At 50.4% G+C, this 13,959-nt stretch overlaps 1 protein-coding gene across 5 annotated transcripts; it reads left to right on the top strand.

Moving 5' to 3' along the window:
- Nucleotides 1-632: 632 nt before the first annotated feature.
- CD40 (CD40 molecule) lies at nt 633-12,203 on the top strand. 5 transcript variants are annotated; one of them, XM_019017547.3, is made up of 9 exons: nt 633-761; nt 4,181-4,259; nt 4,594-4,719; nt 4,971-5,117; nt 5,487-5,580; nt 8,983-9,044; nt 10,481-10,579; nt 10,668-10,696; nt 11,218-12,203. In XM_019017547.3, exons 1-9 carry the CDS (start codon nt 711-713, stop codon nt 11,374-11,376), a joined length of 846 nt encoding a protein of 281 aa, XP_018873092.1. In that variant the 5' UTR covers nt 633-710; the 3' UTR covers nt 11,377-12,203. The 5 variants fall into 5 exon arrangements, with proteins under 5 accessions (XP_018873092.1, XP_004062342.1, XP_063558175.1 ...); XM_004062294.4 differs by having other exon boundaries at nt 10,481-10,567; XM_063702105.1 differs by having other exon boundaries at nt 634-761; nt 10,481-10,567; nt 10,673-10,696; nt 11,218-11,340.
- Nucleotides 12,204-13,959: the final 1,756 nt, after the last annotated feature.

Raw genomic sequence — 13,959 nt, forward strand, 5'->3', positions numbered from 1 at the left:
CGCGCCCGGCCCCACTCTTAATAAATGCCTGTCTCCAGGTGCTGGGTGGGAGGTGGGATGGAACGGAATGAGGTGAGGACGCATGGATGCATGGATGAATGGATGGGAAGTTGAGACGACGCGCCCACACGAGGGAATTTCCTTTGAAAGAGAGCGAAATTCTGAGTTGGGAAACTCTTCCTTGAAACGCCTCCCCATACCCCAACTGTGGCCTTCCCGTTTTCTGCGTGGTGGTGTGGGGGGAACTTCCTCAGGCCTCTCCGCAGTGGAGCCTCTTTCGGTTCTGCCAGGATACCTAGAGGCAGCGGAGAGCGGGGCAGGGAGGGGAAAACCGTGAGGGTCCCTGTGGCAGGCCCCAGCACCCATGGGATCTCTCTCCGGTCGCAGGAAGCAGGCTAGCTCCTAGCCCGCCTCGGCTTGGCCTTTGTGGGACCTGGGGGCAAAGAAGAAGGGCTGTCTCTGGAACCATGCCTCCTCCCGTACCCAGCAAGATGCGTCCCTAAACTCCCGGGGGAATTAGACTTTTGGGAATGTTCTGGGGAAACCCCTGCGCGGTGAATTGCTGGGGGCTCCGCCCCCCCGATAGGTGGACCGCGATTGGTCTTTGAAGACCCCGCCCCTTTCCTGGGCGGGGCCAAGGCTGGGGCAGGGGAGTCAGCAGAGGCCTCGCTCGGGCGCCCAGTGGTCCTGCCGCCTGGTCTCACCTCGCCATGGTTCGTCTGCCTCTGCAGTGCGTCCTCTGGGGCTGCTTGCTGACCGCTGTGAGTTGTTTTTGCCCCGACCCGACGGGAGTTGGGAGTGGGGAATGAGAAGGAAAGGGAAGGAAGACTTCGGGGAAGAGGCCTTCCTGGCTGATTTTTGTGGGGGCAGGAGGGTGGGTGGGAGCTGGGCAAGGTGCCCCCGCTCCTGGCTGAATGGGGTGGGCTGCCTCTCTCTTCTCCCGGGCTGGGGTCCCGGGAGCGGCCTCTCAGGGAAGGCACCGGCTGCCCAAGCGTGCCTAGACGGCCTGGACGGGTTTAGGGAGCCTCAGAGGCTGGCCACACAGAGACTGGTAGGGGGTTCAGAGGGCGGGAAGTGAGGCGGACCAAGGGAAGGGGCGGGTCTGGCCCGTTTCCTGTCCCCTTCTTATTGTGGACAGATGCCAGCCTCTGTAAGTAGTTATCATCTCCTTGCCAGCTGGGGCTGCCTTCTTCCAGGGCATCTTGTGGGAACAAGAGATGGGTGCAGAGGCCCAGGTACTTTAGTGAGAAGGCAAGGAGCTTTTAACATCGCCCTCCACCCCGAACCCTATTTTGGGTGTTCCAACCTAGGAGGAATCCCCAGGGCTTTGCCTTTTTCTCCTGAATTTAAGATGACATAGGAGACCCCTGGGGGAGATGAACAGTTTATGGGACCCAGTAAAGGGTTAGGAGACCAGAGTTCTGGTTGGCTCTGACCAGGGCTGGTGATCAGAGGGCTGGAGAAACCAGGGGTTTCTTCAGGCACCAGAGGGACTCAGAGCCAACCAAGCATATCTCCGGGATTTTCAGAAGCCTACACTTGACTCACTTTTTGTTTAAATGTATTTTTGTAGTTCCTCATTCTGGAGGCTGGGAATCCCCCAAGTACCTGGCTCCTTCATCCCAGCCCCTCTGGCCTCCCCCTACTTTAGAGGGCTGTAAATTCCGGCCTGAAGCCTGGGCAGGAATGACCCATGGTATCAAGGAAAGCAAGGGAAGCAGCAAGGGAAGAGAGGGAGTGGGGAGGCTGCTTTGGTCCCAGAGCTTTCACTTTCACCTGAAGCAATGGCTCTTAGGGAGCAGGGAGGCAGGGGGAGGGCAGAGCTGGAAAGAGGTAAAGGGGGGCCCTTGTGGTAGGAGTGGAGAAAGAGCCAGAGGAGGTGGGGTGAAGGGTATGATCCAGGCTTCTCAAGAGCAGAGTTTGCCCTCATAACTCCCAACTTTGGCTCCAGGTAGAGGCTGGGCTGTGACAACAATGTCAGAAGCTATCTATTGAGGGCTTCTTGTGTGTCAGGCTCTGAGCCAAACACTGCCTGTTTTCTTTGTCTGATTTCTCACAACTCCCCCATTATACAGATGGGCAAATTGAGGCTCAGAAAGGGGGATTGTCTTGCCAAAGGTCTCATAGCTAGCTAATGGAAGAACCTGGTTGTGAATCTACATCTGCATGATTCCCGAGCCTGCCTCTCAGATAGTGAGAGTCTCCAAGCTCTGGTCCTGAGCTGTTTTGTGGCAGAAGGACCAGAACTATGGGGAGTGAGAACTGGAGATTGACAGACTTTTAGGGGAGCGTTTTATTTCTCATGTGTTTGACGATGGTATCAAGGACTTTCCTATCTTTGGGAGTGTGGGAGCTCCACGTTCACAGGATGGTGTCTTGCAATGAGCCGGTGGGGGGCAGTAGCCTTTTCTACTTCCTTTCCCATTTTGGGTAAGACACATTTCTGTAAGTAATTTGCTGAGATACCCAGGTTGAATGAGAGCCACCAGTTAGGTAGGATTCTGGACAGCCAGCCAGGTAGCCGGGCTGCTTGCCATATATCATGCAAACAGAAACAAATGAATGATGATTAAAATTGCCATTTAATGAGCACCTACTATGTTCCTGACACTGTGCTAGGCCATATACATGTATTCTTTCTTTTCTTCACAATCCAACCTGCAGGGCAGGCATTATTACTCCCATTTTAGAGATAGAGAAACTGAGGCTAAGAGAAGCAAAATAACTAGTAAGTGTTACAAAGTCAGGACTGGAGTCTAAAGCTGTCTGACTCTCAAACTTGTGTTCTTTTCACTGGCTGTTCCCAAACTGTGGGACAGTTTTAAGGAGCACATGGACATAGAATTAAACATACACTTACTTTACAGTTCTTTTAAAAATCCTTCTCATTTTTTCAAAGAGGAAGTCTCTGGAGCTAGAATAGAGTTAATGCCTCTCAAAGGCTTGCTAATCCTCCTTTTAAAACAAAAATCAAGAGCAGGCCTGGGAGGGCCTTCAACAAGCAAACAACCAGCTGGGTTTTAATAACCTTGTTTTGTTTCCCCAGAATTTATTTTTAGGGTTACCTTTTATTTATGAGAAGTGATACTGGTTCTTGTCTCTTGGCAATGATGTGAGGTTTACATTTAAAGTAAATGTACCGGCCAGGCACGGTGGCTCGTGCCTGTAATCCCAGCACTTTGGGAGGCCAAGGCAGTCAGATCACTTGAGGTCAGGAGTTTTAGATCAGCCTGGCCAACATGGTGAAACCCTGTCTCTACTAAAAATACATAAATTAGCCGGGCATAGTGGTACACACCTGTAATCCCAGCTACTCAGGAGGTTGAGGCTGGAGAATTGCTTGAACCCAGGAGATAGAGGTTGCAGTGGGCTGAGATGATGCCACTGCACTCCAGCCTGGGCGATGGAGCAAGACTCTGTCTCAAAAAATAAAATAAAAGTATTGAAATTAACAATAAGTAATTAATAGCATGGGTGGTACCTGGATGTAGTAAAATGGTGAAGATGAAACACAAGTTGATGGAGAGAGGGAACATTGAGACCTGAGTTCTCATTTGGACTCTGTCACTGTGAGACTCTGGGCAAGTGACCCTCCTCTTTGGTGCTCAGTCTCAACTATCTGTAAAATGAAAGTGTGAGTTTACCCTTCCAGCTTTACATTCTAGCATTTTATGAGGGAAGGGCTGGATGAACAGATGATGAGGAGTTGGAGGGAGAAAACATGATGGGCTTTGGAAAGGAGCAGGAAGGGAAGCAGAAGAATAGGAGGAAGAGGCCAAGTGCTAAATATAGCCCCCAAACAGCACTGGGACCAGCTGCAGTCAGCCAGCTTCAGGACTCCAGGGGAGCTGCTGGAGTCCCCATATCCTATGGGATCTTTGGGAAGAGGAATGACTCAGGCATCAAGCCCCAAGGAATTCTGTTCAGTTCAGAGAATATTGTGAGTTTACAGTACCATTGCTTTGTAAAAATACCAGAATGATTCTCTGGGTGCGATTATAATCAGCTCAGTTGACAATTTACTTGAAAACAAACATGCCAAATATCATGCAGGTTCCACTTTCTGTTTTGACTTGCACTTCAGTTTGCAGCCTCTGTCCTGGATGACTTTTACCTTTCTGCTGAAGAAGTTGCAACGGAGATTTCAAGATCCCTTCAAATTGCACAATTCTGTTTTTAGGTCCATCCAGAACCACCCACTGCATGCAGAGAAAAACAGTACCTAATAAACAGTCAGTGCTGTTCTTTGTGCCAGCCAGGTGAGATGCCAACCCTCTAGCCCCATCATGGAGTCCCCCTTTGCTTTGGTGGCAGACGCAGACCCCATATGTTAACTGTAAACTCAAATCTGAAACGACCCACTTCCCAGCCCTGCTTCACTGTCAGAATGTTCTGGTTCCCTCTCTACCAGGTAAACCTCTGTCTACCCTGAACTAGGGATCCCAGCTTCTCCATCTTCCTCGCCTGACTGTGAAGGATCCAAGACTTTCATCTTTGAATCCCCTACCCTAAAGCCTGGCCTGATCATTGTGTGGTTAGTGTCTGACTTATGGAGTTGGCCAGAGCCCTCCCTTATTTCCTAATGTTTTCCAGGACAGAAACTGGTGAGTGACTGCACAGAGTTCACTGAAACGGAATGCCTTCCTTGCGGTGAAAGCGAATTCCTAGACACCTGGAACAGAGAGACACACTGCCACCAGCACAAATACTGCGACCCCAGTGCGTGCGCTGTTGGGAAAGGGACGCTTGGGAACCGGGCTGATATTCCCGACAATGCAGCCATTCTAATTTTATGTAGCCAGGGTCTGCTCTGATTGGTTGGAGTCCGGGCTGTACTGATCATTAAATGATTTGATTGCCATCTCTACTTGGAAGAGGGTCTGAGGAAGAAAGAGCAGGCAATGTGGGGAGTGAGGCTCAGAGCATGGCCCAGCAGGGGGTTCCCATCCTTCCTGCCCTTCTCTTCTCAGACCTAGGGCTTCGGGTCCAGCAGAAGGGCACCTCAGAAACAGACACCATCTGCACCTGTGAAGAAGGCCGGCACTGTACGAGTGAGGCCTGTGAGAGCTGTGTCCTGCACCGCTCATGCTCGCCCGGCTTTGGGGTCAAGCAGATTGGTAAGTGGCTCATCTGGGAATCAGTTTTGGAGGGGGACAGAGGAGCTTAGGGCCCAAGGTGAGGGGCTGGGCAGTGGGCACTTAGCCCCAGAGGCAGAGGAAGCAGAGGCTCCAACCTATGTCGGTATCCCCACTGGAGTGAGCTGCAGACGGGACCTTGTTCATTCTGCCTTCTGCCATGGGGATCTGCCTTTGAAGGGCAATGGGAGAAGTCCTCCTGGGGACTGCAGCTGTCGGGGGCAGTACCACATCGGGGGAAGAGTGCTCAAGGCAGGAGCTCTTCCCGTCCTGCCTGGCCACTGGCTGCCTTGTGAGCCGGACAGGTGGTCCACTGTGATGGTTAATGTCCCCCTCCCCACCCACTCCCAGCTACAGGGGTTTCTGATACCATCTGCGAGCCCTGCCCAGTCGGCTTCTTCTCCAATGTGTCATCTGCTTTCGAAAAATGTCACCCTTGGACAAGGTATAAGCACTCATCCCTTGTGTTTCCTGCTCTAAGAGTGGCATGGAGCTGCCTCCATTCTCTCCAGCCACCTGTCCTGTCCCTGCTCCCAGAGGTCCACACACACTCATGTACATGTGAAGCATCTGCAGAGTGGCCTCATGGCCAACCAGACAGGCACATTTCCACATTTTTTTTGCCTGCTGTCTGTTTGAGGTAATAGACACTGTTGATCTCTCGCTTCATGAGAGCCTCCTATCTTGGGGGTACTGGGACACTTATTTTAGCTTTCCTTCTGCCCCTCCTGCTTCTCCTCAGTTTTCCTCGTCTTGCTTTCACCTTACCTGGCTTTCTAGGGCTTTCTGGGCTCTGGGTGCTCACCCTGAGGGCCTCCCTCTCTTACCTCCAACTCCAAACCCACACCAGGTCCTGCCACTGGCTGTCTACGTGTTTTGGGAATTTACTCACTGTCTCCACTGTTGTCACTTTAGTTTGGGCCTCATCACTGTGGTCTGGGTGATGCCTTTTCTGCCTCCTGGCCTCCCTGCCTCTGGTCTCTCCCCTCCTGCTGGTTCTGTCTCCATCCTCTTGCCAACATGAGCGTTCGACAGTTTCTTTCAAATCATGACACTCTCCCATTTGAGATGCTTCTTGTCTCTCTGATGGAACTAAGACTCCTTAGCATGGCACCCAACCTTCCTGTTGCATTTCCTGCTCTCTTTCCTGCATCGCATAGCTTCATGCTACTTGCAATCCTCTGAACACACTGTTCATTCTCTTCCATCAAACTCATCTGCCTGGAATACCTTAAACATGGGCCCCAGGCCAGGCGCGGTGGCTCTTGCCTGTAATCCCAGCACTTTGGAGGCCAAGGCGGGTGGATCACTTGAGGTCAGGAGTTCAAGACCAGCCAGCACAACATGGTGAAAACCCATCTCTACTAAAAATACCAAAAAATTAGCTGGGTGTGGTTGTGGGCGCCTGTAACCCCAGCTCCTCAGGAGGCTGAGGCAGGAGAATCACTTGAACCCGGAAGGTGGAGGTTGCAGTGAGCCAAGATAGCGCCACTGCACTCCAGCCTGGGCAACAGAGCGACATTCTGTCTCAAAAAACAAACACCTGCCCCATTAATTTTTTGCATTTGATTTTTAAAAATGGGCAAGATAGGCACATGGGACAGAAGGCACAAAAGAGCCAAAGCGATGTCTTTCTCCCATCCCTGCCCCTTAGCCTCCCAGTTCTTTCTGGAGGGAGCCATTGTTCCTTGCATATCCTTCCAGAGATTCTACATATAAACAAACCAACACACACACACACAAACACACACAAAATTTCCCTCCTTTTACTTTTGCACAAATAGGAGTATACCATATACATTTTATTTGTTAACTGTCTGCCTTTCCCTAATAGATTGAAAATTCCTTAAATGTAGAGACTTGGCCTTTTTTTTTTCTTCCATTGATACATCCCCTATACCTGGAACAGTACCTGACGCATGGTAGGTGCTTAAATTTTTACTGATAAATGTTGACTGATAACTGGAGGCACCACTGGTATAGTTTTTTTTTTTTTTTTTGAGACAGAGTCTCGCTCTGTCGCCCAGGCTGGAGTGCAGTGGTGCAATCTCGGCTCACTGCAAGCTCTGCCTCCCAGGTTCACGCCATTCTCCTGCCTCAGCCTCCTGAGTAGCTGGGACTATAGGTGCCCGCCACCACACCCGGCTAATTTTTTTGTATTTTTAGTAGAGACGGCGTTTCACCGTGTTAGCCAGGATGGTCTCGATCTCCTGACCTCGTGATCCGCCTGCCTTGGCCTCCCAAAGTGCTGGGATTACAGGCGTGAGCCACCGTGCCCGGCCACCAGTGGTATAGTATTAATGGAATCAGTGCACTGGCTTACGTATCTGATTACAGCTCAGTAAGTGTGTGACCCTCACTGAGCCTCAGTCTCCTCATCTGAAAAATGGGAATGACCTTCATTTCACAAGGCTTGAGCTAAAAACATGTAAAGTGTATTGTAAATTCCTGAATGCTCTACTCATGTAAGACTAAAGTAGGCCGGGCGTGGTGGCTCACACCTGTAATTGCAGCACTTTGGGAGGCCGAGGCGGGCGGATCATGAGGTCAAGAGATCGAGACCATCCTGGCTAATATGGTAAAACCCTGTCTCTACTAAAAATACAAAAATTATCTGGGCGTGGTGGCGCACGTCTGTAGTCCCAGCTACTCGGGAGGCGGAGGCAGGAGAATCGCTTGAACCTGGGAGGTGGAGGTTGCAGTGAGCTGAGATCGCGCCACTGCATTCTAGCCAGTCTGGCGAAAGAGCGAGACTCTGTCTCAAAAAAAAAAAAAAAAAGACTAAAGTACATGGTTTCTTCAAAGCTTCTCTCTCTTTCTCCCACCTTAGATGATTTTTCCTTTGCAATGTCCTGTGTCCATTCTGCCCCACTCCTCCTGCGGCCACCTAGACCAGGTCTTCATCATCTCATATCTATATGTTTGCTGTGTCTCCTGGCTGGCCACTCTTCTGTAATTTCTCCTCCTCTGAGCTCTCTGGGCAGCTGAATCCTCTCACTAGTGAAGTCGCCTGGTTGGATGCTGATGAGACTGACCAGCTGAATCCAGTTGAAAACTTCACACTTGGCAGTGATCTGGTTGTAAAGACACAATTTTCCATAGTTTCCTAACACCATCCTGCATGCCACCTGCCTTATTTCCCCACATCACATCGTCCCACTTAGCGGGACTGCACTGCTGATCCAAATTTTACATCCTTTAGGGCCCACTCAGGTCGTATGTCCTCAGGGAAGTCTTTCTGGAAGACCCTTAAACCAGACGTTCTCAACAGGGGGCAGTTTTGCTCCCTGTGGAACGTTTGCCAATGTCTGGACACATTTCATTCGTCACAAACGGAGAGGGGGATGCTACAGGGATCTGGCGGATAGAGGCCAGGGATGCTGCTGAACTTCTGCAATGCATAGGACAGCCCACCCCCACCCCCACACCCCCAGTAAATAATGATCCAGCCCAAGTGTCACTGGCGCTGAGGTTGAGTAACCCTATCTTAAGCTGAACTCATCATCTCTCCATTCCAGCCTTGGTGGATTCTGTCTCCTCTGAACCATTCCCATCTCACTTTAGCCTACCTAGATCACAAAGCTTGGCACTCATTATAGACTCCCCTATTTATTACTCCTTCAAGATGTGCAAGAATCTTTTCTCTGCACTTTTAAGTTCTGTAAGAAGAGTCTGTGTCGTTCCTATAATAACCAGCATAGGATGTTGCACGTGTTGTGTGCTCAGTGAACCTGGATTTGTTGATTGTTGACTGACTCACTCTAGAGTTGGAAATCTTATGCTTGGGGAAACTTAATATCTCTTTCTTTCTCTGTGTGTGTGCATTTGTGCACGTGTCTGTGCATAGCTGTGAGACCAAAGACCTGGTTGTGCAACAGGCAGGCACAAACAAGACTGATGTTGTCTGTGGTGAGTCCTGGACAATGGGCCCTGGAGAAAGCCTAGGAAGGTGGGAACTGAAGGGGGAGATGAGGCACACAGGAACACTGGATGGGAAAAGGGGGAGGGGAGGCAGTTTGGGGGTGTGGTATCACAGCTCTGCCACTTATCTTGGGAGTCTCGGCAAATCACTTCCCCTCCCTTAGCCTCAGTTTCTTCATCTGTAAAATGGGATGATAACAGCACTTCCTTAGTAGGTTTTGATTTTAGAGTGAGAAGGTTGGCCTACAGTAAAGATCAGATAATGTAAATCAGTGAAAAAGGTCAGGGGTAAGAAAATTACATTCTCTTTACCTAATGCTAAATGACCAGTTAATGGGTGCAGCACACCAACATGGTACATGTATACATATGTAACAAACCTGCACATTATGCACATGTACCCTAAAGCTTAAAGTATAATAATAATAAAATTAAAAAAAAAGAAAAATACATTCTCTTTGCTTTTTCTCAAAATGTACTTTCCTCTTTGTAGGGCTGGGACTAGAATGAGGTGAGCAAGGCACTTGCCCTCGGGTGCAATATTTAGGAAGGTGCCATAAAAGTGTAGTAATCAAGGTAAATTCATTTTGATGCAATATTTTTAAAAATACAAATTAATGCAAAGAAATCCATGATTAGCAAGATAGCAACATTTTAAATAAAGAACAGGATCCGACCCTGTGTTTGCATGACCCTGCCTCACTCACCTCACCCTAATCCTGGCCCTGGTTCCAGTAAAACGAATAGGCAGCCAGCCTGCAGGCCGTAGTTTGCTGACTTGGTGTCTGCCTGATGATTTTCAAAATATGGCATTAAAAGAATGTTTACCTTGATGACTGAGTTTTTTGGACATCCTTTTCAATTTTGTCCTGAAACAATTTCATCCCTTGCCTCACCCTAGTCTCCGCCCTGCCTTTTGGTCTTTCTTTTATTTTCCCACTTTGAAAAAAAAATTCGGCATGAGAAATACTTTACCTTTCCCCTCCACTCTTCTATACCAAAAGCAACATGCAGACATGAATCATGCTAGACCTTTGCATTGGGCAGAGAGCAGGGAGTGGCGGGGAGCATGGTGAGCAGGTGGTGACAGCCACTGCCACCACTCGCTTCTAGATGGTTCCCAGGTGGGGAGGCTGCCAACTGGAACCCAGTCTTCCCAGTTTGTAAGAGAAATCAGATGTCTAGGTTTGAATATGTAATCTCTCAGTTTAAAAATGTCGGCAAATATTTCCAAACGTTAAAAAAATGTTCTGGCTCCTTTAAAGACATCTGCCAGCCACATTTCCCCAAGGACCGCGGTTTGAACCTTCTGATGTTGATGAGCTCTGACATTGGAAGATTCTGGAGTCTGACAAGTTACAGCAGGTTGAGGGTAGGGAGAAACTGCAGGTGAGGGGTGCATGCTGAAGTCCTGATTTCTCCAGGTCCCCAGGATCGGCTGAGAGCCCTGGTGGTGATCCCCATCATCTTCGGGATCCTGTTTGCCATCCTCTTGGTGCTGGTCTTTATCAGTGAGTCCTCAGGTGGGGAGGTGATGGGGGAGGGAGGGGAGACCACCTGTTTCTTATCTGGCCTCTCCAACTCCCCATCCTTTTTTTTTTTTTTCTCTAGAAAAGGTGGCCAAGAAGCCAACCAATAAGGTAGGTCACCCCTGAGAACCGGGACAGAGTTTTGACAAACTGGGAAGATGGCCTCACGGTTGCCTATGGGGCAGTAAAACTGATTCAGAGTCTGTCTCTGCAGCCAGTGGGGTGGCAGCAGAATTGGGGACTGTCATCCCCACCCACCATGCTCCTTCCATCCAGAGCTCAATCCCCCACAGAACTGCCCCTGGCACCACTGGCAGAGCCTAACACTGGTTGTTCTTCACTCCTTTCCTGGCATTCAACGCGTGGGGAGCTGCATCTTTGGGCCTTGGGGCTGGGTCAAATGGGTGGGAGCAAATGTGGCAGCCCCTTAAGCCCACTGGCTCCCACTCTGGAAGCTCTTCGTCGCCCTTGGTGTGGCCAGCAGGGGGCAGGAGGCACCTGAGGAATCAGCACTGACCCGCCGTCTGGGAAAGGGGCGAGGGCTTGGGGAAGGGATCCGCTTCCCAGGGAGGGGCTCCTCAGAGGCACAGCTGCCCCTGCTGCTGGGGTGACCTCACACCTTGACTCTCCAGGCCCCCCACCCCAAGCAGGAACCCCAGGAGATCAATTTTCCCGACGATCTTCCTGGCTCCAACACTGCCGCTCCAGTGCAGGAGACTTTACATGGATGCCAACCGGTCACCCAGGAGGATGGCAAAGAGAGTCGCATCTCAGTGCAGGAGAGACAGTGAGGCTGCACCCACCCAGGAGTGTGGCCACGTGGGCAAACAGGCAGTTGGCCAGAGAGCCTGGTGCTGCTGCTGCTGTGGCGTGAGGGTGAGGGGCTGGCACTGACTGGGCATAGCTCCCCGCTTCTGCCTGCACCCCTGCAGTTTGAGACAGGAGACCTGGCACTGGATGCAGAAACAGTTCACCTTGAAGAACCTCTCACTTCACCCTGGAGCCCATCCAGTCTCCCAACTTGTATTAAAGACAGAGGCAGAAGTTTGGTGGTGGTGTTGGGGGCGGGGGTATGGTTTAGTAATATCCACCAGACCTTCCGATCCAGCAGTTTGGTGCCCAGAGAGGCATCATGGTGGCTTCCCTGCGCCCAGGAAGCCATATACACAGATGCCCATTGCAGCATTGTTTGTGATAGTGAACAACTGGAAGCTGCTTAACTGTCCATCAGCAGGAGACTGGCTAAATAAAATTAGAATATATTTATACAACAGAATCTCAAAAACACTGTTGAGTAAGGAAAAAAAAGCATGCTGCTGAATGATGGGTATGGAACTTTTTAAAAAAGTACATGCTTTTATGTATGTATATTGCCTATGGATATATGTATAAATACAATATGCATCGTATATTGATATAACAAGGGTTCTGGAAGGGTACACAGAAAACCCACAGCTCGAAGAGTGGTGACGTCTGGTGGGGAAGAAGGGTCTGGGGGAGGGTTGGTTAAAGGGAGATTTGGCTTTCCCATAATGCTTCATCATTTTTTCCCAAAAGGAGAGTGAATTCACATAATGCTTATGTAATTAAAAAATCATCAAACATGTAAAAAGAAAAACGGGGGCGAACATGCTGGGTGACATGAGCTGTTTAACCTGCTGTCGGGCTCACGGAATGAGGGCATTTTCGGTGGATAAATAAGAATGTCCCCAGGCTGCTGCCCCTCCAGGGTGGTTTCCATGTGTGCTCACATGTGGTATTGAGATTGCAAAGTGCTCTTCCCATTTGATTCATGTTCACAAAAATAGCCTTCCCCAGCAGGGTGGGTCTGCATCCCTCCCTCTTTTACAGAGGTGGAAATGAGGTCCAGAGAGGTGAAGTGACTTGCCTGCGGTCACACAGCGGTGTCTGGTGGTGCCATGCTCAGAGCTCCTCACTCTGGGTCCTGAGCTCCTCCCAGATCTGCCTGCTGTCTGGAACCGACATCTGTAGCTCCTTCCCAGGGAGATCCTGGGTCTCTCACCGCCTTCTGACCTCCCTGTGGCTGCAGGAGCTACTGCTTCTCGGTCAGATGGTATCCCCTTCCCCCCAGCAGTATCTCAGGATAAAAATAAACCATCCTGTTCTCTTTTCCTGCTGAGCCAACTGAGGGGGAGCCTAGCCAGGAGGAGCGGCAGATGGAGTGGGAGCAGAGGGGAAGGGAGGGGAGGAAGGTTGGAGGACAAGGAGGAGAAGGAAGAGCAATGCAAAGTGCCATGCAGAACCCCGGCACAAAGGTTCGAGGTGAGGTTTAACCCAGGGGTCCCAGCCTTTCCCAGGAAAGAACCTGCTTTGGATTTCCCCAACACATCCTGCTGGCTGGAGGGTGTGGGGCGATAGGGGGCAAGGGGAGATGTGGAGAGGGCTTATCCCAGTGGAGGCTGTGAGGGCAGCTGGGAGCCAAGAGAGGGGCACCTGGCTTGGCAGGCTTCCCAGAAGAGCTTCAAGAACATTTGGATACACCAGGTGGAGGCCTTTGGTTTAGAAAGTGGAGCAAAGTGGTGGTGGCGGGGAAGGGGAACTTTGGGACCTAATTCTTGTCTCTTATCTAGAGCCTAAGAGTGAGTGTTGTTCACTTCTTTGGTGGTATGGTGGAAAGAGACCAAAGACCCACGCCTGCCACAGATCATCTGTGTGGCCTTGGATGAGTCACTTTCACTGCTTCACTTCTCAGTTTCCCTATCTGACAAATGGTGACAATATCTGCAGCAGATGCTATTGATGCCTCCTGTGTTCTCTTCTAGGTCAGAGCTTCTCAAATTTGAGTGTGGGTCAGGCGCGGTGGCTCACGTCTGTAATCCCAGCACTCTGGGAGGCTTAGGTGGGCAGATAACCTAAGGTCAGGAGTTCGAGACCAGCCTGACCAACAGGGCAAAACCCCGTCTCTACTAAAAATACAAACATTAGCCGGGCATGATGGCGGGTGCCTGTAATCCCAGCTACTTGGGAGGCTGAGGCAGAAGAATCACTTGAACCCGGGAGGCGGAGGTTGCAGTGAGCCGAGATCATGCCACTGTACTCCAGCCTGGGCAACAGAGTGAAACTCCATCTCAAATAACAACAACAATAACAATAGCAACAACAACAACAAAACTTGAGCGTGTATCTGGACCACCTGCAAGGTGGTCCTCTCCACTATTTTCAGAACTGGAAGGATCCTTAGAACTCCTAGGGACCCATCATGCATCCGGGAACAAAAGCCCAGAACTGAGTAACTTTCCTGAGGCCACATAGAAAGCTCCTGGCCAATCTCTATTTAGAACCAGAACGTGCTAACGCTGCCAAGAATAACCACCTCTTCTTGTTAAAGATCGTGGGGCCCCACCTCCTGTGTT

Source organism: Gorilla gorilla, chromosome 21 (assembly GCF_029281585.2).
Source record: "Gorilla gorilla gorilla isolate KB3781 chromosome 21, NHGRI_mGorGor1-v2.1_pri, whole genome shotgun sequence".
Taxonomy (NCBI): Eukaryota; Metazoa; Chordata; class Mammalia; order Primates; family Hominidae; genus Gorilla; species Gorilla gorilla.

Coding starts and splice junctions, on each gene's coding strand:
- CD40 (XM_019017547.3), top strand. CDS start 711: ATGGTTCGTCTGCCTCTGCAGTGCGTCCTCTGGGGCTGCTTGCTGACC. Junction 762..4,180: donor GGGGCTGCTTGCTGACCGCT/GTGAGTTGTTTT, acceptor TTCTGTTTTTAG/GTCCATCCAGAACCACCCAC. Junction 10,580..10,667: donor CTTTATCAGTGAGTCCTCAG/GTGGGGAGGTGA, acceptor TTTTTTCTCTAG/AAAAGGTGGCCAAGAAGCCA.